A 25,733-nucleotide genomic window follows, 5' to 3' on the forward strand; every position below is an offset into this window, starting at 1 on the left:
TTGTATTCCAAAGAATTTTTTTATTATTATTATTATTATAATTACTACTACTGAGGCAGTCTTTGTCCCACATACAGTTCAGTCTTGTGATTAAACAGGACAACAACAAATAAAAATAAAAATGAGAAAGAGGGAGTTCAAATAAATATACAATAAAAAGCTAACCGGCACCTTGGAGAAGGCAGGAGCGCTCCAACTTGGGATAAATACAGCGAACAGATATGTAGGGGGCTGGGGGAGGAAAATAAGGTCGGCCAGAGTTCCAGGACGGGCCAGTGGGTGGCAATGGAGTCCCATAGCTGGGAGGGAGATCTACACAGCATGCTCCTGAGACATGGGGAGTGCACAGTGTTTTCAAAACAGTGTCTTTTCTCCCCTCCCTATACCCCACTCTCCCCCCTCCCACTTTAGCTCAACTCAGCAGTTTTTAAAAAAGACAGCCATGGCTCATAGAAACTATCACACAGTGATAACACGATTGTAGTTACTTCATCAGCAGCCCTTTAGGTGTCTCGCTTGGGTTTTGTTTTTCAAATCCAATTTTCTTTTACTGTACAGAATGTACACAAATTGTGTTTTAAGCCCTGGGTAGCAAAAACGGGGTGGGGGGAGGAAAAATGGGTGACAAGGTGCTAGCGAGAGACGCCGCACCATGCGCTGCAACGCACACGCTGCCACCTCGCCTGGAGAGTGGAGCAAGAAGCACTCGCACTCGGGGACCCCCCCTCATTCTCTCTTCTAGCTGCTTCTACACTGCTGAGCTTGTCTGGACCCAACTGGGGGGTGCTCCACTAGCGGAGACCACCTAAACGATGCCAAAGAGCCTCCTGGTTGGGCAGAGCAGCACCTCAGTCAAGAGCAGCAGAGTTGGGTCCTAGTCTCAGACTGGCAATTCAGCACCAAGGGGAAAAGGCCAGAGGAGCTGGACAGACTGGCTCCGAGGCAGCCGGCAGAGGCCACGGCAATGAGCAGGCCCCAGCTGAGCTTCTCCCTCCGTAAATCCCAACAGTGAACAGGCTGCAGGGCTCTACCACAGTCAGCACGTGATCCACACAGCAGCCCCTGCTGCAGCGGGGAAGGGTCTGGAAGGAGCAGAGACCCTGGCTGACTGGGGACTCTCCCCCCTCCTCGCTGATGCTCAGGGTGAGCAAAAGATTCTGCCCCAGATGAACCTCCCTGTTTTGACAGTTAAAAAAATCACAGACACATTCCCAAATCCTGCAAGAACCATTTTTGTGTTTAAGATTTAGTGTTTGTTTTTTGGGTAAGAATTGCAGGGGTAGGTTTTGTCACAGGTAGAAAGAAAAAGGAACACATACAGTAGTGACCTCCTACCCACCCACCCACCCTCAAATATACCAAGCAGGGAAACAGGAGGGTCCCCCTCCCCCATGCTTGGCCCCAGAGCTTGACCTGATCCAGCAAGCAAACTCTGCTCCTGCCTCCCAGTTGCCACAGCTTTGACTAGGATCAGGCCAGCAGACTGCACAGCCCTAGCTGTGCCTGAAAAGTTGCCCCCACAACTGCCATACAAGCATTTGCACTGGCCAAGTGGCACCAGTGCACTGGCCAAGGGCCAAACCAGCCACTTCTGAACCCTGACTTAGAATTCCCTGCAACAGCACCAGGGGCTGCACTTTAGGCCTGCCTGAGGAACAGGAGGGAGGAGATTCAGCATTTATTGCCATGCCGGGGCCACCCACAAGCTTGAAGCCCAGAAATGGCAGGGGAAAAGGAAGCAGGCCTGCCTCTTCTGAGTGAAGAAAGGGGCCCAGACTCAACCATCTCACCTGAACTGCAGACACTTGAATGGCACTGTGTCTCCAGAGGGGCACATTCCTGGACATTAGGGTAGAAGAGTCCTGCTCTCCCCAGTCAAGGCAGACCAGGCCCCAACAGGCTCGCTTGCTACCCCCACCCAAGTCCCCCATTCTGCTCCCTTCAGGCTTCACCCCCCCACACACACACTCACCGATGCCACATGCTCAGATGCTTTTCCACCTTCCAGGAACAATGGGAATTGGGGCCTGCAGGCCCACATACAGCCCCCAACCAGCCTGGCAAATGGAAGCTTTGGGTCCGTCGGCCGTCATCCCCCTCGCTCACTGACGGCTGCCTCTCCATTTCTCCTGTCACCTCCTTGCTCTTGCCTGTGGCCTCCCTCCAAGAGGGGGGTGAAAATGGAGCAGAGCCAGGGGGGCAGCATCTCCTGGCTCCGTGTAGACATCTGGGATAAACTCATCACACTCTTTCCCCACTCATGCCGCCTCCTACGCAGGCCATGCATGTTTTGTGAGCACTGGAGGTGGGAAAGGGCCAAAATGTGAAAAGACCCCAGAGGCCTCAAAACCGACTTGCGACCTGCCTCTCCAGTCCCAAGGAATCAAACCTGGACGACCGCAGTGGGCTGCTGCTAGGGAATGGCGTGAAAGGGGAGGGGTGCGGTTCTGCTCAAAACTGGCCCCTCCCTTTGGCTCAGGTGAAGAAGCTCCGCCAGGAGGAAAGTGGCTCCCGTTCTGGCTTCAGAGCCTCCTCCGGCCAGGGGTGCTGCTGTGCTAGGACTGCAGTGTCCTTTCCCAAAACAGCTGCAGGAAGGGAATTTAAAAGAGAAAGAAAGACAAACAAGCCCCAAAGGAGCAGCTGGAGAGCGAGAAGTTTTTTTAAAAAAATCCTTGCCGAGACTGGCCAAGGAAGTGTCAGGAGTCCGAGAAGCAGGTCCCAGGGCCTCGACTCTGGCCCCGCTCCACTGCCAGCGATGGTCCAGGAACAGTTCTGCTCCCCCAAGCAGGGAAATAAAAACCAGGTGACCTTGAAATGAGTGGAAAATATTTCAGTGCTGGTGAAGGGGAGCCCAAGGTCAGGGAGGCGGAGGCCTTCCCCCAGTCTGCGCCCTGGCCACCGCTATCCAGCAGGGGTCAGTCCTGAGCTCAGGTGGTGATGGTGAAAGGGCCCATGGCGGAGAGAAGACTTGTTAGCACCACTGGCTGGGCCAGAGAAACAAAACGGAAGTGGAGGGGAGTCCTGGGACACACCTGAAAGGGAAACACAGCAAGAGGCTGTGAAGCAGCTGCATGGAGATGCAGGACTTGGTGAAGCCCCTCCCCACCCAGCCCCTGTGGGTGCTACATACCTGCAGGCCCCGCCCCCTCTTCATACAAAGACCTTGGCAAGAGCATCTGCCCCGGCACTGGCGATCAGGGCCTTGCTTGGGTGGAAAGCCACATCGTGGATGGCCTCTTCATGCTTCTTGCGGTGGGCTGTGATTTCCTGCATGCATGTCTTGTTGTCGAGGTTCCACAGCCGGAGGGAGCAGTCGTGGCCTATGACAGATGAGGGGGACTGTGGGAGGGTGCAGGGGCTATACTAGGACAAGTGAGACCTGGGTTCAAATCCATACTCAGCTGTTGCCTACAGGGTGACCTGGGCCAGTCAGGTAAGGGGCCTTTTCAGACTAACCTATTTCATAGGGTGGGGGGGGATACACACCATGTAAAGCACCCTGCACAATCCACAAAAACAGGCAAGTGGCAGAGCCCAGGCTTGTGCATGGAAGCAGCCTCGGGTTCAATTCCTGGCAGCATCTCCTGCTGAAAAGGTTCTCCAACTGCCAGGTCTACCCGATTCCCAGAGAACTGCTGTCGCCCAAGCAGGCACCATTTGCGCTGGATGGACCGACATGCTCACTTAGGAACAGAACCTGGCACCTTAAGGGGTGTGCACCCCCCTCTCCCTCTGCTGGACAGCTGGGGTGCTAGCACACACAGAACTCCACCCAAGCAAAGCCTGCAGCATCCCTTCAAGGCCAGCTCCCTCTGCATGGAGTAGACACTTACTTCCCGACATCAGGAAGACGCCGTTGGGATCTGCAGCAAGACAGGTGACAGCATCCAAGTGAGCTACCATGGAGTGCACAGTTTTCCCTGCACGGGGAGAAGAGAGGACGTTGTTGTGTTTTACAGACGTTGTTAGTTGTTAAATAGTTGTTAAACAGTTGACACAGTTCTTGTTTCTGTGCTCTTCTGGAAAAGCACATCTTTTCCAAATGGAGAGCGAGCAGAGCCTGTCCAGTTCTGCGTTTCAGAAGGGGGCACACTTCCTCCTCTTGGCCAAGAGTGACAGATCTGTGCCACCTGAACTATTCAGGCATGTAACCCACAATCCTACCTGTCCGATTGTCTAGGAAGCGGATCCCTCGGTCATCGTGGGCTGTGATTGTGATTGGCTGGGTTGGGTGGCTCACAACTTGATTGATCTGACTGGCTCCTGTCAGGAAGCAAGAGAGTAACTTAAGAGTAGTCTCTGGACCAGAACACCTGTGCCGGAGGCCTCCATGCGCCATGCCTGATGAGTGGCATGGACCCTCCCGCACAACTTAGGAAGCAGAAGCCAGCCCCCTCTCCTTCCCGCTCACGCCCATCCTCAACTCACCACTGGCTGGCTGAGACTCCAGCATCAGCACAGGGCAGGTGGCCTCCACATCATAAAGAACTGCGCGACCTGTCTGGAAGGCCACCACAGCATGCGCCGGGTCCGTGCTGGAGAATGTGATGGAAGTGGGGAGCCCATTCTCTGGCAAAGAGGAGGACAGAAACAAGCGTCTGAACAGAAGCTCTTGCTACAGTTCAGGATCCAATGGGGCAGTCAGGAGGATTCCAAAACATGGAGAGTCGGCTCCCACACCCTCTCTCCACACCCCCTGTGATTGGCTGAAGTACATGCCTAATCTTGGGAAACCTCTCTTTCCAATCCCAAAACTGGGAGGCGCAGGGCCTACTGGACCACACCAGGGAACCATCTCTGGACACGTGGTAGCCTTCCCAAGGGCTTGGAAAGGTATTCTAAATCTTAAAAAGAAATGACCAAACCCAAAACGGAGAGGGAAGGAGAAGTGTGTACCACAAGGTCTTAAAAAAAACACCACATGCTCCCAGCACATTTCTGGCAAGCGACAACAGCTGCGCAATTTTGCCTGTTGGGATACAGTTCCCAAGTCCTTGCTGTGAAAACCACCAGTCAAGGGGAGAGCGCCCTCTACTGTTTATCCCAGGAACAGCTTGAAGACTGCAATTCATAACACCAGTTTCCTTCAGCCATTGCTACTTATCACCTTGTCTTAATTATTTTCAAGGCCAGGATGGATGGACTGAGCTGGAGAGTGTGGAAGCATGGCTTCACGCAATGCATGAGTCTTTTGGTAAGATCTAGCGGTCCACGAAGCTGCCTTTTGTCAAGGCCTAGCTCACCACTCTCTGTACTGTAGGTGCTGAGGCAGGACGAGTCACTGCTGCTGGGGTCCCATATCCTCACTGTTCCATCTGCTGAGCATGAAGCCAGGCGGTTCTTGAAGGGGTTGAACGCCAAGCCCCAGACTGCATCTGTGTGGCCATCCAGGACTTTGCTGAGCATGCTCGGATCTGAGTCAGGGAACAAATCAAGATAATTGCTGCCACTGGTCCCATTAGCTCCATGCAGCAACCGCTGGACCCAGCCCCTACCACAAAAGTGACCCTGAGTGACACACACCATTTTAAAGATCTGTAGCCCACCCGCCTTCCTGCTCTCAAAACAGAGAGCCCCAGGCAACAATGTATAAGATTTAAGAAAACCATCTTGAGCAGCTCAGGTTTTGAACCAGAAGGGTGGGATGTCAGCTTTTACACAAGCAGAAAGGAAAATGGCAAGCAGTACACACCAATTCAAAGATTATCAAGAGGTAAGCTGACAAGAAGGAGCAAGAAGAGCTCAGGAGATGGCACTGCACCACCAGAGAAGAGGCTCAGCAGGGCTCAAGAGGCATGGAGTTCAAAATTAGGTTTCACTGTGTGCCTATGACAAAAGTGGGGCCCTCAGCCCTGTCCCACATAATCCACTGTAATTGCAGAGCTATGGACTTGATACAGGAAGTGAGGACAGGTGAGAAGGCACCCCTTACGTATGCTCCATCCCACTAAACTGGAATGGGGGGGGGGGGGGCTGTGGCCTTTCAAGAGCTGGATGTTAATCAATCCCTGTCTGCCCAAGCTCTAAACTTGGACAAAGGAGGGAAGTCGCCCACCCCACCCATCTATTATTTCAGTGCTGAACACAGCTTTCATCTCTGGCTAGAAGGGATCAAGCAGGAGAAAGACAAAGTGTGGCAGAAGTGTGTGCAGCTGCCTGCCCTACCATAACCGTCGTAAGGGTCCATGCCGAGGTCTGGGATCCTCCAGCAGCGAATCCTGGTGTCTGTTCCCCCACTGTAGCAGTACTCGCTGTTGCACCCCATGGCCACAGAGAGCACCGGGCCCCTGAGAGAGAGAGAAGAATGGTAAGCAAGACTGAGCTGTGCCAGTGAGGAAGTCCCAGGCCCTCTTCTGCCTGATGGCTGGGCTTTTGAGGCTCTTGCAGCTCACTCAGGCCACGGCTAAAGGCCTCCCACACCTGCTTGCCAGGTTCCCACACACACCTGTGTGCTCTGAATGCGTAGACAGGCTCCACATCCAATGCTGCATTCCTGTAAAAGCAGAGAAGGAAAAGCATCAGATAGGCAGGTCATGCTTCTGTACAGTTTTAAGGAAACAGCATCTGGGACCTGCAGAATCCCCCCAGAGCAGGAGCTGTAGACTACCTGGCTGAGAATGTGCCCTGCCCCCCCCAAGACAGGTGCTACCTGATTCTAGTGATTTAGCAACATACTTCCTGGGATAGCCATTTCTCCCCTTTGGTCACTACAGAACACCTGAAGGGCAGTGGCTGACCATCCACTACATTTTCCATCATACCCCCCCAAAGTATTTATCATTCAACATTCCCTCTAAAAACAACTGCATCGTGTCTTATTTATTAATAGTATATTTAACCCGCCTTTCGCTCCAAAGGGACCACTGGTTGTCGTACGGTTATCATGGATGCTTGTGATCAAGCAAAAAGGCAGGATACAAGTGCTGTATATGAAATGAGCCGACCAAGTCTACGTGCTGGGTCCTGTTTCCCCTCTCCCCTTCTAAAATACATATTTCCCATTCTTACACAGGGCTCTCAGAAGTGCCTTGTCCAGGCTGCACATCAGTTCTACATCAGCTGAGCAACAGCAGGGAGGCACATCTCACAGCACAAGTGTAAACCAGTTTCACAGGCAGAGAATTCCCCACAAGACCTCTGGGAACTGTGGTTCTGCAGGGCTGCCAGATTCTTCTCGGAACCCAAGGGATCCCTGCCAAGCTACCATCAACAGTATTTCTCTGTTGGGGGCCAGGAGGCTTAAAAGCCATCTTGAGGCGGCTACCCAAAGCAGCTTCGTTGGCTCATGGCCAGGCCAGCCTGCCCTCCAAACAGAAGAAGGCCCCCCATTTTGATGCCTCCCCTATTATGCCAATGACTGCAGCCTAACAGTGGCAGCTTGCTCAGGGCTCACTTCTTGGAAGCCACCGTCTTCTGGAGGTTCCACAGCTTCAGTGTGCCGTCCTCAGAGGCAGTGACCAGCGCAGACTCCACGTGATGGAACACCAGGGCTCGGATGCCGTCGTAGTGACTCCGGAGGGTGAACTTGGGGTTCCAAGTCTTCTTGAAGGCATCTTTGCTGTCCGAGAGCTGTGGGGAGGAGGGCAGGATGATGTATGCACTCAGGTGCCTCAGCGGAACCTTCAGAGGGTCGACAGTCACCCACACAGGCAAGCCACTTCCCACCAAAGACTGTCATCACGGTAGCTGAATGCGCAGGAAAGCAGGGGAGGAAACCGGCCCCAGAACACAGTTACTCACATCACAGCTTAGCTCGTTGTCATTGGTGACCGTCAGGTCAGCAAGGTCGCCCAAGCTGACTTCTCCTCCCCCAATTGTGTCCATGATAAATACATCAGAGGAGAAACCCAAGGAGCCTGTTTTCAGGGAGAAGAAAGAAAAAACTGTTCATGACCCTGGCAACAGATAGCTAAAGATTTAAAAAAGAAAACGAGAGACTATTTTGAGCCTGACTGTAGCAGAATAACAGAAAGGCACAAAGCTTAAGGGGCTAACCAAGCCATCACCTTCATGAGACCTTTGCTGACTGGAGATGGCCGGTGGCATGGACGGCTTAGGGGGAAGTCCATCGACATCTCGGAAGTCGGCAAGCATGCCTTGGAGCTTCACCCGGCGAGTTTCTACAGGGAAAGAGGGGAACAAAGGGAAAGGATTAAATGTGAAATTGACAAGACAAGCATTTCTTTGGTCAAGAATGCAATTTCTGAAACAGCACAAAGGTGGTCAGCCAGCAAGAGGAAGTCCCTGCCCAACAGGGGAAGCTGCCTCTAATGGAATCAGATCATTCAGCTCAGACACTGGGTGGCAGCACCCCTTTGGAGCGTCAGACAGGAAACTCTCTCTGCTCTGCCTGGAAATGCTGCCAGGGCTGGAACTTGAGACCTCCAGCATGCAAAGCGGGTGCTCTGCCTACTGAGCTAGGGTCCTGCTGAGAAGGGATAATTTTTCTGACGCAGAGGGGAGGCACACAGACCCAGCCTCACCTCCATCTCCATCGCGCCGTGTATCCCCGGCTCCCTCGCCATTCTCCCCCGAGCCCAGGAAGTCGAACTCGCTCAGTGCATCCTCAGAGTCCTCATCTTCATCTTCATCCTCCACTTCTGGCATTAGGGGCTTGTTGGAGAGCTGGCAAAAAAGAACCATGGCAGGATTAAAGCTGGGTTTGAATAGCAATGACATTCATCCAGGAACCACTACTTCACAGACCAAGTGGCCTATTGGTGGCTGGTAGCTGTGACAGCACCAGAGGCAGCCTGCCACAGAATACTAGTTGTCAAGGAGCAACAGCAGAGAGGACTTCCTGAGGGCACCCGGTTGGCCACTAAAGGAAGCTTGACAAGACAGACTTCTGGTTTCATCCAGCAGACCACCGTTTGGTTTAGATGGAAGTTCCTTAACGCGAATCCCCTTTTGGAGCCGGCGCTGGAAGCTACAGCGTGACTCCCAGGCTCCTGCTTCAGATGACTAGACACACATCCCCATCAGGAAACTGGTCTCACCAGCTCAGCCCCAGCATCCAGAGCCTCCCAACTAATGTCACCACGCCGCTGCTTCCGTCAGGGAGCAGAGAAAGCACCTTTACTCGCTGCTTCTTGTGTTGCCGCTGCGTCTCAAGGGGCAGGCTTTCCAAGTCCTCCTCTTCATCACTGTCTTCTTCTTCGCAGCCCTGCAGGAAGGGAATCTTCTCCATCACGGTGCTGCTGATCCGGTCCTTCGCCTCTTTCCCAGCATTCCTGCCAGCAAGAAAAGGACAGCTGACATCAGGGAACTCAGTTTGGAGTCTGTGGCACCCCATAAGCAAAAGGGAGAAAACACATATTTATAGAGGTTAAGCAGAAGTTGTATGTTCCACTCACATTTCCTCCCCTACTACTGGCCCCCTATAGACCTGAGAGGAAAGAGTATGCAAGACCAAGACTTACTGTGGCATGTTTTTGCAGGACTAAACCAAGGTTTAATAGCAATATGTCTGAACCAGGCTTTTAAGGCACAGGTAGGAGAGCCACTCTCTTTGCATCTCTGTGGTAAAAATGCCAAGCATGTGGCACTGCCCATTACAGCAGCAACCAATAAACACAGAAAGTAACCAATAGGACTGTAGCAAGGTTGTACTTCCTTGCCAGAAACTGCGCCAAGCTTCATTCCTGCAGGTAATACTCTAGATCTGTCAGAAGGAAACATTTTGCCTTCCACAGGCAAAGAGGTAAAGGGCACAGACCACCTTTTCTCTCTCTCTCTCTCTCACCTTTTGATCTGCTCCTCTATCTGCTTGACAAGGAGTGATTCGCCCCCATTCAGCCCAGCGGGACCAGAGGCAGGCCCACTCCCCAGGCCACTGGGTTCTGCAGCACCATTCAACTCCACGGAGCAGCGGCCCAGGAGAGAGCGGACTCGCTTGGAACGCATGTCGAGGATGGTGTCCGTGTAGCCCACTTCTTCCAAGTACCTGGGCAGACCAGTCACAAGGAAGAGGCATCCAGTTCAGTACAGAGGCCAGCCCCTGGCAGTCCCCTGGCCATACCTGGTTGGAGGGAAGCTGCCATCTGAGCCACCAACCCCACAGTCCACTGCCTGGACAGGCCCCACCTGCTCCCCCACAGCCCCTCTGCTTTGGGAGCCCTTCCATACTCACTGGCGGAGCAGCTGCCGCCCTTCTTTCCACATAAACTGGCTGCTTTCCAGAGAAAGTGGCTCTGCGGGACCATTGGAGACTGAGGGAGAGACAAAGGAAGGCGTCCATCAGAAATTTACACTGCCACCAGGCAGATCATCAAAGTGACAGAAAGGAGACGAAAAGGGGGAAAGTCCAACATTCCTTGAAAACGGAGAGGCCAAAGTAAACCCCAACAGGCCTTTCAGTGGCCAAGGAGAGGGAACTGCCATGCACTTATTTTTTGCCCTTTCACATGAACAATGAAGCCACCATCTACTGTAGGAATAAGCATCTCCCTGGACATTTCTCATCACAAAAAGGTCCTGTTCACCAACCAAGCTGAAAAGCCAGGCTCTCAATGCGGGGGGCAAACAGAGAAACCAATGCACCGTAGGAGCGAGTTGACACACACACAGTACCTGGTTCCGACAATTCTGGTTTCTTTTCTCCCTGGTTCAGTTCAGTGCCAAACTTCAGTTTGTGATATTTTGACCTGGAATGAACGAACAAGCACATTTTAGGAACTGATGCACGAAAACACAGACAGCAGGAGGTCTGAGTAACTTTTACAATGCGGGGGATGCTGTGGAGGTGCCTCCTGCACAACCCATGCCTGGAAAACGAAAAGAAGGGACAAGTTCAGATCAAGTCTGCCCACTGCCCCAACTGCAGACTCCACTCCACAAAGAGATTCCTGCCTCCTAGTCAAGCACCCAAGAGCTGTCCAAATCCCATTCAGGAATCTGCACTTCATCACAGCTGGTCCCAAGACATAAACACCACACGCAAAGAGGACATGCTGCGTGCAACATGGCTCACCTCTCCTGCTTTAGAGCATACTCCAGCATCTTTATCCTCCGCACAAGATCTGTCTTGAGGTTCTCTTGGCCCTTCCTCTCCCCCTGAAGAAATGCCACCTGAGCCTGAAGGGGACAAGAATCAGTAAGTTAGAGGGCACAGAATCATGACTACACATGCCCTCCTCAAGCCGGAAAAGGTGTTTTGGAATTGAAGCTTGTTTAGGTAAAGGTCACACAAAGGCTAAGTCACATACACTGGAACAAAAGTGGACTTTCCCCAACTACCATTTCCCTTCCCTTCCCATTGGCTGATACTGCTGTGACATCATAGGATTGCTGAATGTCAACACAAATGCTGAAAGGGAACAGGAAACTGAGCTTGGCAGGGAGAACAACTTTGCAAAGGGCCCACATGTTGCAGGAAGGTTTACAAAACTGATAAGAGCTGAGCAAACACACATGGAATTTGGAGGCACAGGCTGTGTGCTGACAGCAGGAAGTGGTGCAGGCACACAAGAGGAGCTGATCCTTACATGGCAATTCAAAGGTGGCAGCTCTTTTATTAACCCGAATCCAGCCCCACCCTTCACCACTGCCAGACCAGATGGCTACAGCTTAGAATCACAACTTCCACCCCACACACACTCTCAGCAGGCCATAAGAAAAAAATGAGACAAAGAGGACCCCCCCCCCAAAAAAAATACAGCCTTAAAATACTGGCAGAGAGTTGCTTGATTCATGAAGGGAACCTGGTCCAGAGCCCTAGGGAACACTCTTCTTGTAGAACAGCAACATTTGTCCTCTGCCATATCACTTCACATGGTCTACCTATTAGAAGTACCACCAGAAGTTACTACCAATGACATTGCCAGCTACTTCTGGGTTGGGAGGGCAGATGCGACGCAACATACACCAGTAAAAGGCTCATGGTGGATGGGTTTTTTTGAGCACAGTAAAGCATGCTTTGGCGCTCTGCCCACAGAGCCGAGCCTCCTACCACTATTTGTTGTGTCACATTCCTGGTCTAGCTGCCAGGCAGCTGGTGTCCAGGGGTTCCACAAGTGCCACCAAACATCACCTCAAGTACCACTGGTGGTACCTGTACCACTTGTTGAGAAACACTGCTGTAGAAGAAGCAGATTCTACATTCCAATACACCCTGGCAGGAATGATACTGCCTGGGAAAGACTCCTAAGAGGTGGCAAACTAGGGTACTTCATAGATGCAAGGCCAAAGGGTCGCTTGTTCACCCCAATGATGGCTCTGAACTTTCATCACAGATTTGTGTTTGACGTGGCAGAACTTAGTCACAGATTTATGCTGCCCAAGCGAGGAGGGAGAGTAGGTTAAAGTTGCGTACAGAATGCTTCTTAAGAAGCCAGACAGCACTTCAGATGCAACTTAGCACATGACTGAACTTCCCAAGTGTTTGCTTCCCTACATTTGCCTTGGATGAAGGAACTGGCCTTTGCCACAGCAAGCAGCAGGTCTCCAGCTGGAAACGAATGACAGTAGGAGGCTGCTACCCCCAAAGAAGTTAAGACATTTTGAAAGAGAGGATGTGTTTATTAACATTTGTTATCTGCCACTTTCGCTCCCTCAAGAAGCTGCCTTATGGGGATTTTCTGTTCCCAGCCTTAATGTTTCAGATGAGGTATTTGGATTTTCTATTGGTAAGAACCACTGGTTCTTACAGCCAAATAGCTTCAACCCTCTCCTCACCTCCCTTTCCAAACACATGGTAACATGCGTGACATGAGGATTTGTCAGGATCTGTCACTTGAATCCCCCAAGGAAATTCATCAACAAGCTGTACAGTTCCTTGCATCTGGACTATGCAGACATACTGCCCTGAACAAGGGAATTCCGCTGTGTGCTCACCCTGGCCAGCAACCTGGGCTTTTCTTCTATGAGTTTGCCTAATAATCCCTCTTTAAAGTCACTTGTCTAAGCAAGATAGGTGACCACCAAGACACCCCATGGCAAAGTATTTTGTCAATTATTTGGGCTTTGCGTAAAGTAATTTATTGTGTCAGGTCTGCACGGACTGCTAGCCCATTCAATTAAGACAACCCCAAGTGCCAGCTGAGAAAGATAGCCACTTCACCATCCATCCTCCCACATCAATCTGGCTGTAGGCAGGCAATATTTTCTGGAAGCCACCAGGAAGATGCAACACATTCTTGTAAACACCACAGGACACAGTTTTTGTCCCACTACTGCCATCCCTGGGCAAATGGGGTTTCGAACCAAGACAGCAACTGATTCGACAGAAGTGAAATTAGGATGCGCAGAGATGCCACAAGCAGCAATCCCTCTTTAGCTCATCTGGGGGGGGGGGAAATCACCATCCATCTCCCACTACTGCCTTCTTCCCCACTCCAAATTATATACATCTCCTGCCATCTCCATCCCACAGCAATGGAGAGCTAGAAGTGCCAGGTGCCAATCTCTACCCTCCTTCCCCCTAGGCCGCCCGCATTTGATACTGAACAGGTGGCACCAAAATCCACCCACACCCCTCATCACCATGGAAAGTAGTCCTGCCACATGCCTCCAGTCATGGTCTGCAAGATGTCAGTTACACACAGCCATTGCCTTTTTGAGATAATACAGAAGCACATACATATTGCGCAGGCTGGCACACACTTCTTTCTCCAACCCTACAAGGGGGAAATATAACTCATCTCCTGCCTTACCAGTCGCCTGTTCTCTGGGACCACTCGCTTAGCCGTAACACAACACTGAATGGCCGAAGGATAAGACTGAACTGTATACAGGTACCTTCTGACCAAGTAGTCACCCCTGCCCTCTGTGCACACTGCCTCACTGACTGCATGTCACAAAATTCTTTCCAACACCAAGCGTGTGTGCGCATGTCAGTGCACGTGCTGAAGGACAATCTGCTCCAGTTCCAGTTCTGCTGAGGTCAGGAAGCCATCTGCACCCCACAGTCAATCCTAAGGGTTGCAGGAGTAGCACTGGGCACACACACAGGCAGACTCCTAAGAATGAAGGGTGAGTGAGGAAGGGGAAGAGTTATGACTCACAATGGTACCTTGCAATGCCCCTAGAAAGGCAACAAGGGGGTGGGTCACAGTCTAAAGCCAACCATATTTTTACAGACAATCGGATATGGGGGGAATACGACCTTTTGGATTTTAGGATAATATTACAGTCTGGGGAGTCTATACAGTCTATAACCCCTTGGAGGACAGGTGAGAGCAGGGCTTTTCAACCTTGGGAGGAGCAAGCACCACACCTCCCAAGTATCACTTGCAGCAGACAACAGCTGTGCACAGGCCGGACTGGATTACCCCACAGAAGCCCCTGCAGCAAGGGAGAGACTTCTTCAGTTGCTGCAGCCTACTAATCTCTGCTCTGCCCCCCTCCTTCCCCACACAGTGAAGAGCCAGGCAGCTGCACTGTCGCCCCTCGCCCACAGTTGTACCACTGCCCCCAGCCGTCTCTGTTTCCAGCAGGGTCAGTGCCATGTGTACACCATGCGGGGGGGGGGGGGAGGACCACCTGCCACACCATGAAGTGGCACCAGTACCACTGGTTGAAAGCCACTGGGTTAGATCACCTGCATCTTGCAGCACTATCAGAGGAAGCGTGAAACATTCAGGGGGGAGAGATATTCCCTGTATTCTTTCTTGTACAGATAGCAGTGCTGTCTTCCCAACCAGTTTTGTGTAAATGCCCCTAACGTATGTGCCTTGTAGGGATTATTAATTCTTCTTTGGGGGGGGGGCATCAACTCCTGTTTAGCTATATGCTCTGCGAATCCCAGTCTCTATGGGAGAGCATATAAACCATTCTTACCCACTAGTTAGGTTTTACTGGTCCTACTAACACACCCCTATCTCACCACTACTGGGGAGATGGCACTCCATTTATTCCCGACGGAACTTCTATGGGGAATGGCAGAAGTAGGGGCAGCCTCATCAACCTTGTGTAAGAATGGAATGGTGCAAAGAAGCCTACGTGTAGTGTGGATCAACACCCCCCATTCAGTCATAAACTCCCCCATGCCTTTCTCTCCAGCCACAGCTTCGCCACATCAGGGAGGAAGGGAAAGACATCCACCATGTGCTCTCCTGTCAAGCATCAGGATGGAATGGGATTCCCAGTAATGTCACCTGGACTAATATGGGATGCCTGGTCTTCCTGATTGTGCTAACAGGGCTCCCCACAGCCTCATCCCCTCTGGGGACTGGAAGCCCAATCCTATGCATGTCTACTCAAAACCACATCACATTACAGTCAAAGAGGCTTACTCCCACAAAAGTGTGGATTGGATTGTAGCCTACAACTCCTATTCCCCCTCCTCCACTGCCATGATTGGGACAGGAACTGGACTGTCTAGGGGTGCAATCTGATGCGCACTTTCCTGGGAGTAGGATTTATTGAACAGAAATGAGTTCTGTCAAATTCAATGAGACTTACTCTTGAGTAGGTATGCATGGTAGGGCTGCAATCCTATCCACACTTACCTAAGAGCAAGCCTGATTGACCTACAACTTACCTCCAAGTAGACATGCACAGGATTGTGAGCATGTCCACCAGAAGTTTGCATAGGATTGTAGGGCTAGAATCCTATGAACTTACCCAACTGTAAGCCTAACTGACCCATAATAGGACTTACTTCTGAGTAGGAATGTCTAAGATCGGGCTCCTGATCCCCTCAGCGGGGGAGGGGCAGCTCTGGCAGCCACTTCCCTGGGCACTGAAAGGAATCCTGCGCATGGTGCTCAGAAGTATGCCCATTAGAGCGAATGGGGCTTACTCCCAGGGAAGCGTGGATCGGACTGCAGCGCCACGATCCAATCCCAGGCATGCCTCCTCAGACAGCCCAGTGCCCCCTGGGCTCTCAGGGGCTTCCTTCCGAGGAGACACGCCGGCTTGTGCGGCAGGGCCGCGACCCTGCACACGCTTACCTGAGCCGAGCCCAAGCGACCCACCGGGGCCCACTCCCGAGTAGACGCGCGCGGGGGGCTCCAGGTCCCCGCCCAGCCCCGCCCCAGAGCCCCGGCCACGACCCCTTCCCGGGGCGGGAGCGGCCAGGCGGGCCAGGCGCCCCCGCGGCGAGGCCGGGGCTGGAGGGGTCCCGTCGGCCACCACTCCGGCAAGATGGCGGCGGCGGCGGCGCGGCCCCGGTAACGCGCCCACCTGCAGCTCGGCGCGCTCGGCCTCCCAGCGGCTCTTCTCGGCCTCGAAGCGCGCCCACTCGTGCTGGATGAAGTGCAGGATGCCGGGCAGGCTCAGCTCTCCGCGGCCTGGGCCGGGGCCGCCCTGCGGGGGGGCGGCGCAGGGCGCGGGCGGCGGCGGCTGCGGCTGCGGCTGCTGGGGGGGCGGAGGCGGCGGCGGCTGGGGCGGCTGGTCGCCCCCGCCCGCCTGGGCCTGCTGGTGCTGCGGGGCCCGCGACGCCTCCATCGCGGCCCCCTCGCGAGCCCCTCCCGGCGCCGGCGAGGCCTGTGGCGGCGACTGCTGCTGGGGCGCCCGCGGAGGCTGCCACATAGTGAGCCGCGCGGGGCGGGCGGGAATTGGGGGCGGGGCGCGCCCGCACTTCCTGCCACAAAGGGAGCCGGCGGAAGTGCGGCCCGCGAGCCTCCTCCGCCAGCAGCTGTGGCGCCGCCGTAGGAGGGCCGGGGCGCGAGCACCGGTTTCCATGGCGACGGGAGGTGAGGGCCGCCCCCTCCGTCGCCGCGGCAACGGCAGCGCCGCTCCTTCCACTCCGCGCTTCGAAGGGCCGGGTCGCCATGGCAACGGGGCCCGGCCTGGTCGCCTAGCAACCGCCCCGCCCCGCCCCTCGGCAGGAACAGGAAGGAGGCTGCCAGAGCCACTGATTGGCTATTGATTATCTTCCATTAATAAGTCATTAATACAACTATTTTGTTGTATTAATTACTATTTTAAAATAATTAAGTATTCATCAATATTGTATTTATTAATTATATGATATTTATTAATAGATTTATTATTAATATTAATTAAATAATATTTATTAGATAAATATAAAATTAATAAATACTTCATTTACCAATACTTTAGTAAATAATTTATATTAATTAATAAATTTATTATTCACATTATGTATAAATAATATAAATAATAATAAATTAAATTATATATATATAAATTAAATTTTATGTGTATATATTTATATTATATATTTATATTTATATATACTTAATTATATATTTTATTATTATTTATAATATTTTTATTAATTAATTTATATATTTAAATGTATATATGCATGTGTGTATATATTCATTGATTAGTGATTCATTGATATATAGAGAAATATATATAAGTATACTTGTATATATATATATAAGGAGATATACTTATCTATATCTATAGATGTATAGATATATATTTATATATATCTGTATAGATATATGTTCTATATATACATAGAACATTTTTATTCCAGTTAAGAATAATCACAGTGATAACTGGATATATATATGCATTGATTAGTGCAGACTCTGTCAGGCTTTGCAGCCTGACACAGAGAATATGGTGGATCAGGGCTCCACCAGCCCCACCCCCTTGCACCCCGGTTCCTTGCCTCCGCCTCCCCCACCCCAGAACACCACCCCCTACCCCCAAGGCCCTCACCACTGCCCAGAGTGTTGCCATGCCCTGGGCACACTCAGCGGCAGACTGACGCTGGGCCAGCACCGGCACTCTCTACCCGGAGGATGCTGTGAGCCTGCTTGACGGTACATTTGCGACACCCGGTGCTGAGCTCGGCTCCTTCGGGCTGGGCTCTGAAGCTCTTCCTGGAGAGGCTTTTTTTCCCTGTGTGGCATTCGGCCATTGAGCTAGGGGGGCCCATTTAAATCTCCAGGATTGTTGCCAGGCAGCATGTGGGGGTTGGTATTGACTCCGGGAGACTCCAGGCCAAGCTTGCCAGCACCAAAAATGATTATTTAGAATCTTCCTGTACAGGTCGTGCCTCATTCCCTCCAGCTTCCATCAGTGCTTAAAAAAATCAGTGGATACCAAATCAGTGGAAAAACAGCTTTAAAGACCCACTTCCAGGTTTCTTGCTCTTCCATTGGTGCCCCAGAATGCACAGTTTAGACTCGATACCCGTTTCTGCCAGTACAGCATCTGTACCAATGCATTCCGGGGTGACAGTGGAGGAGCAAGAAACCTGGAAGTGGGTCTTTAGAGTTGTCTTTAACCCCTGAGATGTTTGCAACCGTGCAAAGGTCAGAAATGGGATTTTGGCACTATTTTTCCTTGTTACAAGGCGTTTAAAGTGGGTGAGTGGACAGGCATTGAAAGTGTTACAAGGCCTTTAAAGTTAACAGCGGTGAGTCAAGTCCGTGGATAACGAGGCACAACCTGTACAGCTTTTCAACAACCGCAAAAACCATTTACAAAGTAGTTTGTGTAGCAAAATGAATGAATGAGGGCCAATCCTATCCAACTTTCCTGCACTGATGAAGCTGCAACACAACCCTTATCTTGATGAGGCCTCTATGACCACCTACCCACCACAGAATGCAGTGTGAGCCATTGGCATGGCTGCATCAGCACTGGAAACCTGGGTGGGACTGGGCCCTGAATGACTGAAACATAGTTCTCCAAAGGGGCTCACAACCTCTGATAGCAAAACTAAACCAGGCACAAAAGAGACACCAGTAAACAGCTTTAGGGGTGTCTCTCTTGTGCCTGGTTTTCTTTTGCTTTTCGAGGTTCTGAGCCTCTTTTGGGGCTCTCCTGGTTTGCACAGGGATGGTTGGACTCCCCCTCCTAAATCTAAGAGTCACCTTCTTTGCCGACATGGCAGGCCAAATGACATTTTTTAATGACCACTTTATCTTAGACCTTGCCAAGGGAAATTTTGCCTCTAATGATTCACTGATCCAATTCAACGGTTTAACACAATTTGAAGATGGGCTCTTAACCCTTTTTGAGGAGCCCTCATTTGCTGATGGCAAACTCGGGGACAATTAAGGCCACCTTCCACCACAGATGGTGTCCACAGGTCATGGGCAGGTTGAACGTTCTTCAGCTAGGCCTCCAAGCTGCTGCCTCTTTTCCCTCCCTCCTCCTCAAAGTGACTTCTGATGCTCCAAGTCCAGCTGCCCCTTTGCCTCATCGGGTGCTTGGGGATGGATGGCAGGGCAAGGGTGGTCTGGCTCACTTCCTAATCTAATCAGGCAGTCAATGTTTTTGCTTCATTGTATGTTTTGTTTTGTTTCATCTACAGCTGGCTGAATGTTGCTTTTGAAGGAAAAACCTTCCCGAGCCCTCAGTCCTGTCTCTCTCTAACAGGTAAAGAAGCTGCTTAAAGTAAAAACCAGTACGATGCATGTTGCCTGATGTAGTCAAATTGGGATGGTGAATAGGGTGTGCTTGGGGTGGCCTCTATCTGCTGCCTCCATGGGCCATCCTCGGGGGCCAGCAGCGTCTGGTGGTCTCCTCTTTGGGGCCCAGGTGACCCCGCCCCAGCAGCTTTCCAGGAGCAATGCTGCCTCTGAGTTTGCCAGGGCATGTTAAAGCTGTAGGTGGCCCCACCCCTTTGGCCAGCCTGTTCAACACCAGAAGGTGCAGCCACAGCTTCAGCATCTTCCCAAAGACCTGGCAGTACAACCAGGTACAGGGCAGATGCTTGGAGCTGGGAGGTTGGCTGCCTGTGACCCATTGAGTAAAGGGAGGATGCTGGGTGGTTTTAACTGAGTCTGAAGCCACCCTAAGCTCTCTCTGAGGCCCGGGTTGGGCCCTTCACTTCTGCCCTGGACAGCTCAACTTCGCCACCTGGGGCAGCCGCAGCCAAACACCTGGTGCAGGGCCTCCCTGCTACTACAGCCATACAGGGTGAATTTTTGTATGCCAAATGCTTAGCGCTTAATCGATTTAGAATTTCATTTTGAAGAGTTCAAGGCAGGTTAGCAGCACCCTGACACAACAGCCTGATTCCAAACAAACCATCTTCTTCTAAGCTCCCCTCAGGTGGGCTGTCTTGCTTCTGCCCACCTTTCTCTGTCCAGGATGGGGGGACATGACCGGAAGGAGTTGCACAGAGATGATTGTTTAGCTAAAAACAGAAGTCTTGATCCCTCCAGGGAAATGAGCAAGCCTTGATCTAAACAAGATTAAATAGAACCCCCCACCCCAACCCATCTGCCACTCCAGGAAGATTAGTGGGGTTTAAAAAAACCCAAAACATATGTTGAGGGCTGGCGTTCATTAGTGCCACCCCTTTGCCTGGTTTCCTAGCTTCTGGTCGAAGCCCTGGGGGCTAAAGGAGCCCCAGGAAGCGCAGCTGTAGCAGGGAGGTCAAGAGACTTGTGTCAGGAATTTTTTCTTTCTTTCTTGGCTCTGCCCTTCTCTGGGAGATGCTGATCTAAACCCACCTCCTGTCTCCACACCTTTGCTAATAGCCTAGCAGTGTGTAAAAACTGCTAATCCGTGTAGTGACTTCTATCGGCTTCAGTAAACTTACAAAGCTGCATTATCCTGAGACAGACCGTTGGGTCAGCCAGCCCCATGTTGTCCACTCTGGTTGGCACAGAGCTTTGGGCATGGAAAAGTCTTTTTAACTCATGAAGAGGGGATACATGTGTTCCATGCCAGGTGGTGGCGTAGCTGGAGGGGGGGCGGAGCGCTCAGTTGGTACGGCTCCGTTTTGCTCCCCCCGCCGGAAAGGGAGGGGCCGATTGCCCTCCCTGCTGAGTGCTCCGCCCCCCCTCCAGCTACACCATTGATGCCAAGTCATTAGACATTCCTTTCTTTATATTATCCCCCTCTTCCTCCCAGGGGCTCAGCATGGTGTACATTGTTGTCACTGGGCGTGTGTGTTCGTCCCAGTCCTTTCCCCTGCCCTCATCTTTCGTAAGTTAGTCTGAGAGGCTGTGATTGACCCAAGTTCACTCTTCCATGGCTACAGTCCTAACCACACTTTCCTGAGAGTAAGCCCCACTGAACAAAATAGGACTTACTTCTGAGTAGACCTGGTTAGGATTGTGTCTCATAAGCAAGAATTTGAATCTACGAGGCCTCCTTTTTCCTAGTCTAGCGCTATTATACTACATTGCTTAGACTGAGTCAGTCCCACGGTCCATCCGGCTTACTGTTATCTATTCTGATTGAAAGCAGCTCTCTGCCAGAGGTCTTTCTCATCTCCTGCTATCTGATATTTTCAGCTGGAGATGTTTTTTGTATGTGTGTGTCAGAGAAAGAGAGAGAGGGGGAGGGAGGGAGGGAGGGAGGACGGACGGACCACCTGAGAGAGGACTTTGCCGTTGAGCTCTGCCCCTTCCTGAACATGCCATGTGGTGGGTGGCATGGAGAAAGCCATAAGTTTGCTGGGTGTGATGTGTGTGGGGGGGGGGGGAGGAATAATTCTTATTTTATGGGCTTTTGCTGAATTATTGGAGTCAGGAAGGAACTTCCTCCCAGCTCAGATATAGAGGCAAGCTTTTCCTTCTGCTGCAGGTAAGTGCTTCTGCTTGAGTCTTTGGCCTGCTGGTGCCTGATCCTTTCCTGATGTGTGCTTCAAGGAAAAAACTATGGCCTGACAATCTATAGTTTGGGGAACTGGCTTTGTGTGGTCTGGGGTGGGCTAGTGGAAGCATGACCTTCCTGTTCAAGAGTCTTGCTGCCTTCCTCGTCTGCTGTGAGATTTTAGATTGTCATCAGTACCATAGCATAGCTACGGGGGGGGTGGCGTGGTAAGTATTGCAGGCACCGCAGTGTGCCATGTAACTGGCCCCTCCCACTCCCCTGTTTGAGCCATTCTGGGCAGTGATAGCTGACAGTGAGTGGGAGGGGCTGGTTACACACTGTGTTGCAGCACCTGCAATACTTACCTCCCCTCCCGTAGCTACATTACTGATCGTCGTCCAGCAGTAGGACAGCTCTGAGCCTCCAACTCTCTTTCTTTCAACTGTCTCTTCTCCCTGCTTGCCAGATGAAATAGGTTTGGATGGCTGAGTCTGGAGCTGCAGGACCTCCCAGGGCCAGAGCCTGGAGCTGCATAGCTTCCTTCCCGCCCTCCCAAGATGCGCATCACCTTCTGCCAGGGGGTCCTTGCCATAGCCATCACCCTCAACCTGCTCATCCTTTATTACATCCTGAGGCTGCAACAGCGTGTCTTGCGTCGACACAGGGATCACACTCAGCCTGGCTCTCGCCAGCAACTCGCTCCCCTGAAGCCTGGCATGACGATCCTCATCAGGGAGTTTGAAGACTTTGAAAATTACGTTCCTGACGTGGTGCGGTCCTTTATAAGGCAGAACCCTGAGGTGCCGGTGGTGGTGGCAGCAGACCACCTGCCATACCCGCCCATGGTACTTCCCAGCACTCCCAATGTCAAGGTACTGATTCTCAAACCAGCCCCCGACCAGCCAGCCAGCGCATCAAGACCAGAGGTCTACGTGAGGACGGAGTATGTGGCACTGGTGCCCGATGGAGTGAAAGCAGATGCCACGTTCCAGCTGGAGAGAATGTTAGAAGAGCTGAAGGCTGGCCAAGGGAAGGTGGAGATGGTTGCTGCGCCTGTCCACTCGCTGGCGCCCCTCCAGTGCCTGAACCTCAAAGTGAGCCTTAGAAGATGGACAGCCGAGTACACAGCAGCTCCTCCATCCTCCAAAGTGTGCACAGCCTTGAGGGGAGAGGCCGTCCTTCTCCTCCACACCAAGGACCTCTTCAACCTCTCCATGCCCTTGGCCAAGCCCTTGCTGACCTCCCTCTTCATCCAGACCTCTCTGCGGGAATGGGCAGTCCGCATCTTAGACATCTCCTTTTCTGCTGTCCACCGGCCTTTGTTCACCTCCTCCCACAATCAGTGGAAGGCTGACAACCTCGCCAAAGCCAGCCACCTGCAGCTGTTCCAGGACTTTGGCATCAAGCGGGTCATCTTGGAAGATGGGAAAGAGCAGTGGTTTGGTTGCAGCAAGGAAACACCACGCTGCTTTGGCACCATCCACGATGACACCCCAGAATATCTCTATCAGAACCGCTGGACCCCTCCATGTTGCCTCCGAGCGCTGAGGGAGACAGCCAAGTATGTCATCAATGTCTTAGAAACATCCGGGGTGCGGTATTGGCTGGAAGGAGGAACCCTCCTGGGGGCAGCCCGTCACCAGGATATCATCCCCTGGGACTACGATGTCGACCTGGGCATCTACCTGGAGGACATCCCCAATTGCGAGCTGCTCAGGAACGCTGACTCTGGCTCCGTGGTGGACGAGAGGGGCTTTGTTTGGGAGAAGGCCATCGAGGGGGACTTCTACCGAGTGCAGTTCAGCGAGCATAATCACCTGCATGTTGACCTGTGGCCATTCTACCCCAAGAACGGCTTGATGACCAAGGACACATGGATGGATCACAGGCAGGACGTGGAATTCCCCGAGCACTTCTTGAAGCCCTTGGTCCCCATCCCCTTTGCCGGTTTCCTCGCTCTGGCACCCAATGACTACCGGAGCTTTCTGGAGCTGAAGTTTGGAGAGGGGGTGATTGAAAATCCTGAATACCCAAACCCGGCACTGAAGAGGATGGAGAAGGAACACTAAACAGGCAGCTTGGGAGACCTCCAGCCTTAAAGGGAGAGACTCTTGTCTCTCTTGGAGCTAAAATCTTCCTTTTCTTAAACACTAACTGCATACAAACCCTGCTGCAGCCAGCAGTTTACCTGCCAATTGACGGTTCCACAGCCTCTCATCTGCGCCAGGTGGAGAGGTTTGCAACATTGCAACACCTTGAACACTTCAAGGTGGTCACGCTGAATGTACATAAGAACCGCTTTGCTGGGTGAGACCAAAGGGGGTCTATCTAGTCCAACATTCTTCTCCTTTCTACAGTGGCCAATCAGATCCTCCCCCCTCAAAAACACCCACAAGCAGGACATGAGGGCAAGGGTCTCCCCCTGCTGTAACCCTCCAGCAACTGGGTTTAAGGGAGATTGCCGTTGTGCCTAAGAGCAGAATGGAACTTTTGTGCACAAGCGTAAAAATGAAGGTGGGCTGTTGTTCCAGAGAGCTGCAGGGTTGTTTTTGTTAAGATATTAGCATCTGCTGCATCACCCCAGGAGGAAAAAAAATGGATGCTGGCAGCTGATAGTTGCAACAGGAGAGACACAACAAAGAGCAGCCTGCTGCTGCTTCCACAAACTAGTCAAGAAAAAAAAAGTCAGACTTGGGACTGCTCCGATGCTTCAGTGAGTCTGTGAGCAAAAGGTGGGAGCCCTCAGGATTTAGCACCCACCCACCTCTCCCTCCAAACCATCCAGGAAGACAAAAGTTGATAAGGAGATCAGGGAGATCAGATTAGAGGAGAGTTGGAAGCTGGTTTTGCCGGAGAAACTCGGAAGCGGAAGGAAGTGGAAGGCAGCTCCTAAGAGCATCAGGCAAGTCCTATCAGCTTCACCCTGCCCCATCAGCCCCAGCTGTCCCTCTGTATAGCATCCTGCCCCCCCCTCCCGCAGTGACCTACCAGCTGTCTCTTGGAAGCTCAGGTAGAAAGTTTGCAGAAGTTGCTGCCTGGGGGATAAAAAAAAAATACTGTTTGGGATGTTATTATTGTACTTCTGACACTTTGAGAGGTTCTGAGCAAGCAGAATATAGATGCTTAAACGTCTTGAATAAGCTGAAGCTCGGAGACTCTTTGGCTATGCTTGGTTCTATTATGGCAAGCATGCCTTTCTTGAGAGGGGGGGGGCAGAATTTAGGATTTAGGCCTATCCTCTTGAGCCATTTGGTGCAATCACTCACTGTGCCAGAAGCTGTCAACCAATAAAGATTGGGTTGGAACGCTGACTTTGCTTGGAGGCTGAATTTTATGCTCCCTGTCCACAAATTACTGTATTCTACACAATTAACATTTGCATACATACACAAAATCTTGTGCTATTGATACTTAATTTTGCAAGGCTTCTCTTTTTCTTTCCTTGTTTAAGAAAAAAAGCCCATCGCACATAAGCCCGTCTTACATAAGAACAGCCCCACTGGATCAGGCCATTGGCCCATCTAGTCCAGCTTCCTGTATCTCACAGCGGCCCACCAAATGCCCCAGGGAGCACACCAGATAACAAGAGACCTACATCCTGGTACCCTCCCTTGCATCTGACATAGCCCATTTCTAAAATCAGGAGGTTGCACATACACATCATGGCTTGTAACCAGTAATGGATTTTTCCTCCAGAAACTTGTCCAATCCCCTTTTAAAGGTGTCCAGGCCAGATGCCGTCACTACATCCTGTGGCAAGGAGTTCCACAGATCAACCACACGCAGAGTAAAGAAATATTTTCTTTTGTCTGTTCTAACTCTCCCAACACTCTATTTTAGTGGATGTCCCCTGGTTCTGGTGTTATGTGAGAGTGTAAAGAGCATCTCTCTATCCACTCTGTCCATCCCCTGCATAATTTTGTATGTCTCAATCATGTCCCCCCTCAGGCGTCTCTTTTCTAGGCTGAAGAGGCCCAAACATTGTAGCCTTTCCTCATAAGGAAGGTGCCCCAGCCCCGTAATCATCTTAGTCGCTCTCTTTTGCACCTTTTCCATTTCCAATATGTCTTTTTTGAGATGTGGCGACCAGAACTGGACACAATACTCCAGGTGTGGCCTTACCATAGATTTGTACAACGGCATTATAATATTAGCCGTTTTGTTCTCAATACCTTTTCTAATGATCCCAAGCATAGAATTGGCCTTCTTCACTGCCGCCGCACATTGGGTCGACACTTTCATCGACCTGTCCACCACCACCCCAAGGTCTCTCTCCTGTTCTGTCACAGACAGCTCAGAACCCATCA

At 51.7% G+C, this 25,733-nt stretch overlaps 3 protein-coding genes across 5 annotated transcripts; 1 reads left to right on the top strand and 2 right to left on the bottom strand.

Annotated features, from left to right (window-relative positions):
* LOC136661208 (striatin-4-like) lies at positions 1-16,279 on the bottom strand. Its single transcript, XM_066638259.1, has 18 exons — positions 16,126-16,279; positions 10,973-11,076; positions 10,573-10,646; positions 10,133-10,211; positions 9,746-9,946; positions 9,077-9,233; positions 8,484-8,625; positions 8,007-8,120; positions 7,741-7,856; positions 7,394-7,569; positions 6,446-6,493; positions 6,166-6,287; positions 5,244-5,414; positions 4,429-4,569; positions 4,165-4,263; positions 3,834-3,920; positions 3,131-3,320; positions 1-3,032 (listed from the first exon to the last, which is right to left on the bottom strand). Exons 2-17 carry the CDS (start codon positions 10,999-11,001, stop codon positions 3,151-3,153), a joined length of 1,926 nt encoding a protein of 641 aa, XP_066494356.1. The 5' UTR covers positions 11,002-11,076; positions 16,126-16,279; the 3' UTR covers positions 1-3,032; positions 3,131-3,150.
* On the bottom strand, positions 15,739-17,785 carry LOC136661113 (basic salivary proline-rich protein 4-like). The gene is made up of 2 exons (XM_066638133.1): positions 17,660-17,785; positions 15,739-16,764 (listed from the first exon to the last, which is right to left on the bottom strand). The coding sequence occupies exons 1-2, from the start codon at positions 17,783-17,785 to the stop codon at positions 15,739-15,741; spliced, it is 1,152 nt and encodes a 383-aa protein (XP_066494230.1).
* On the top strand, positions 16,016-24,297 carry FKRP (fukutin related protein). 3 transcript variants are annotated; one of them, XM_066638261.1, is made up of 3 exons: positions 16,016-16,112; positions 19,190-19,254; positions 21,893-24,297. In XM_066638261.1, the coding sequence occupies exon 3, from the start codon at positions 21,984-21,986 to the stop codon at positions 23,493-23,495; it is 1,512 nt and encodes a 503-aa protein (XP_066494358.1). In that variant the 5' UTR covers positions 16,016-16,112; positions 19,190-19,254; positions 21,893-21,983; the 3' UTR covers positions 23,496-24,297. The 3 variants fall into 3 exon arrangements, with proteins under 3 accessions (XP_066494358.1, XP_066494359.1, XP_066494357.1); XM_066638262.1 differs by lacking the exon at positions 16,016-16,112 and adding an exon at positions 16,401-16,474; XM_066638260.1 differs by lacking the exon at positions 16,016-16,112 and adding an exon at positions 16,526-16,637.
* The last annotated feature ends 1,436 nt before the right edge of the window (positions 24,298-25,733 follow it).

Source organism: Tiliqua scincoides, chromosome 10 (assembly GCF_035046505.1).
Source record: "Tiliqua scincoides isolate rTilSci1 chromosome 10, rTilSci1.hap2, whole genome shotgun sequence".
NCBI classification, from domain to species: domain Eukaryota; kingdom Metazoa; phylum Chordata; class Lepidosauria; order Squamata; family Scincidae; genus Tiliqua; species Tiliqua scincoides.

Bases quoted from the DNA above. Each gene is read 5' to 3' on its own strand.
- LOC136661113 (XM_066638133.1), bottom strand. From the start codon at position 17,785: ATGGCCGAATGCCACACAGGGAAAAAAAGCCTCTCCAGGAAGAGCTTC. The intron at 16,765-17,659 runs GTAGAGAGTGCC...GTTCCTGCCGAG, and splicing joins AGGCTCACAGCATCCTCCGG to GGGCGGGGCGGGGCGGTTGC.
- LOC136661208 (XM_066638259.1), bottom strand. From the start codon at position 11,001: ATGCTGGAGTATGCTCTAAAGCAGGAGAG. The intron at 8,626-9,076 runs GTGCTTTCTCTG...CTTTTTTGCCAG, and splicing joins ACAAGAAGCAGCGAGTAAAG to CTCTCCAACAAGCCCCTAAT. The intron at 8,121-8,483 runs GTGAGGCTGGGT...CTTTCCCTGTAG, and splicing joins ACGGCGCGATGGAGATGGAG to AAACTCGCCGGGTGAAGCTC.
- FKRP (XM_066638261.1), top strand. From the start codon at position 21,984: ATGCGCATCACCTTCTGCCAGGGGGTCCTTGCCATAGCCATCACCCTC.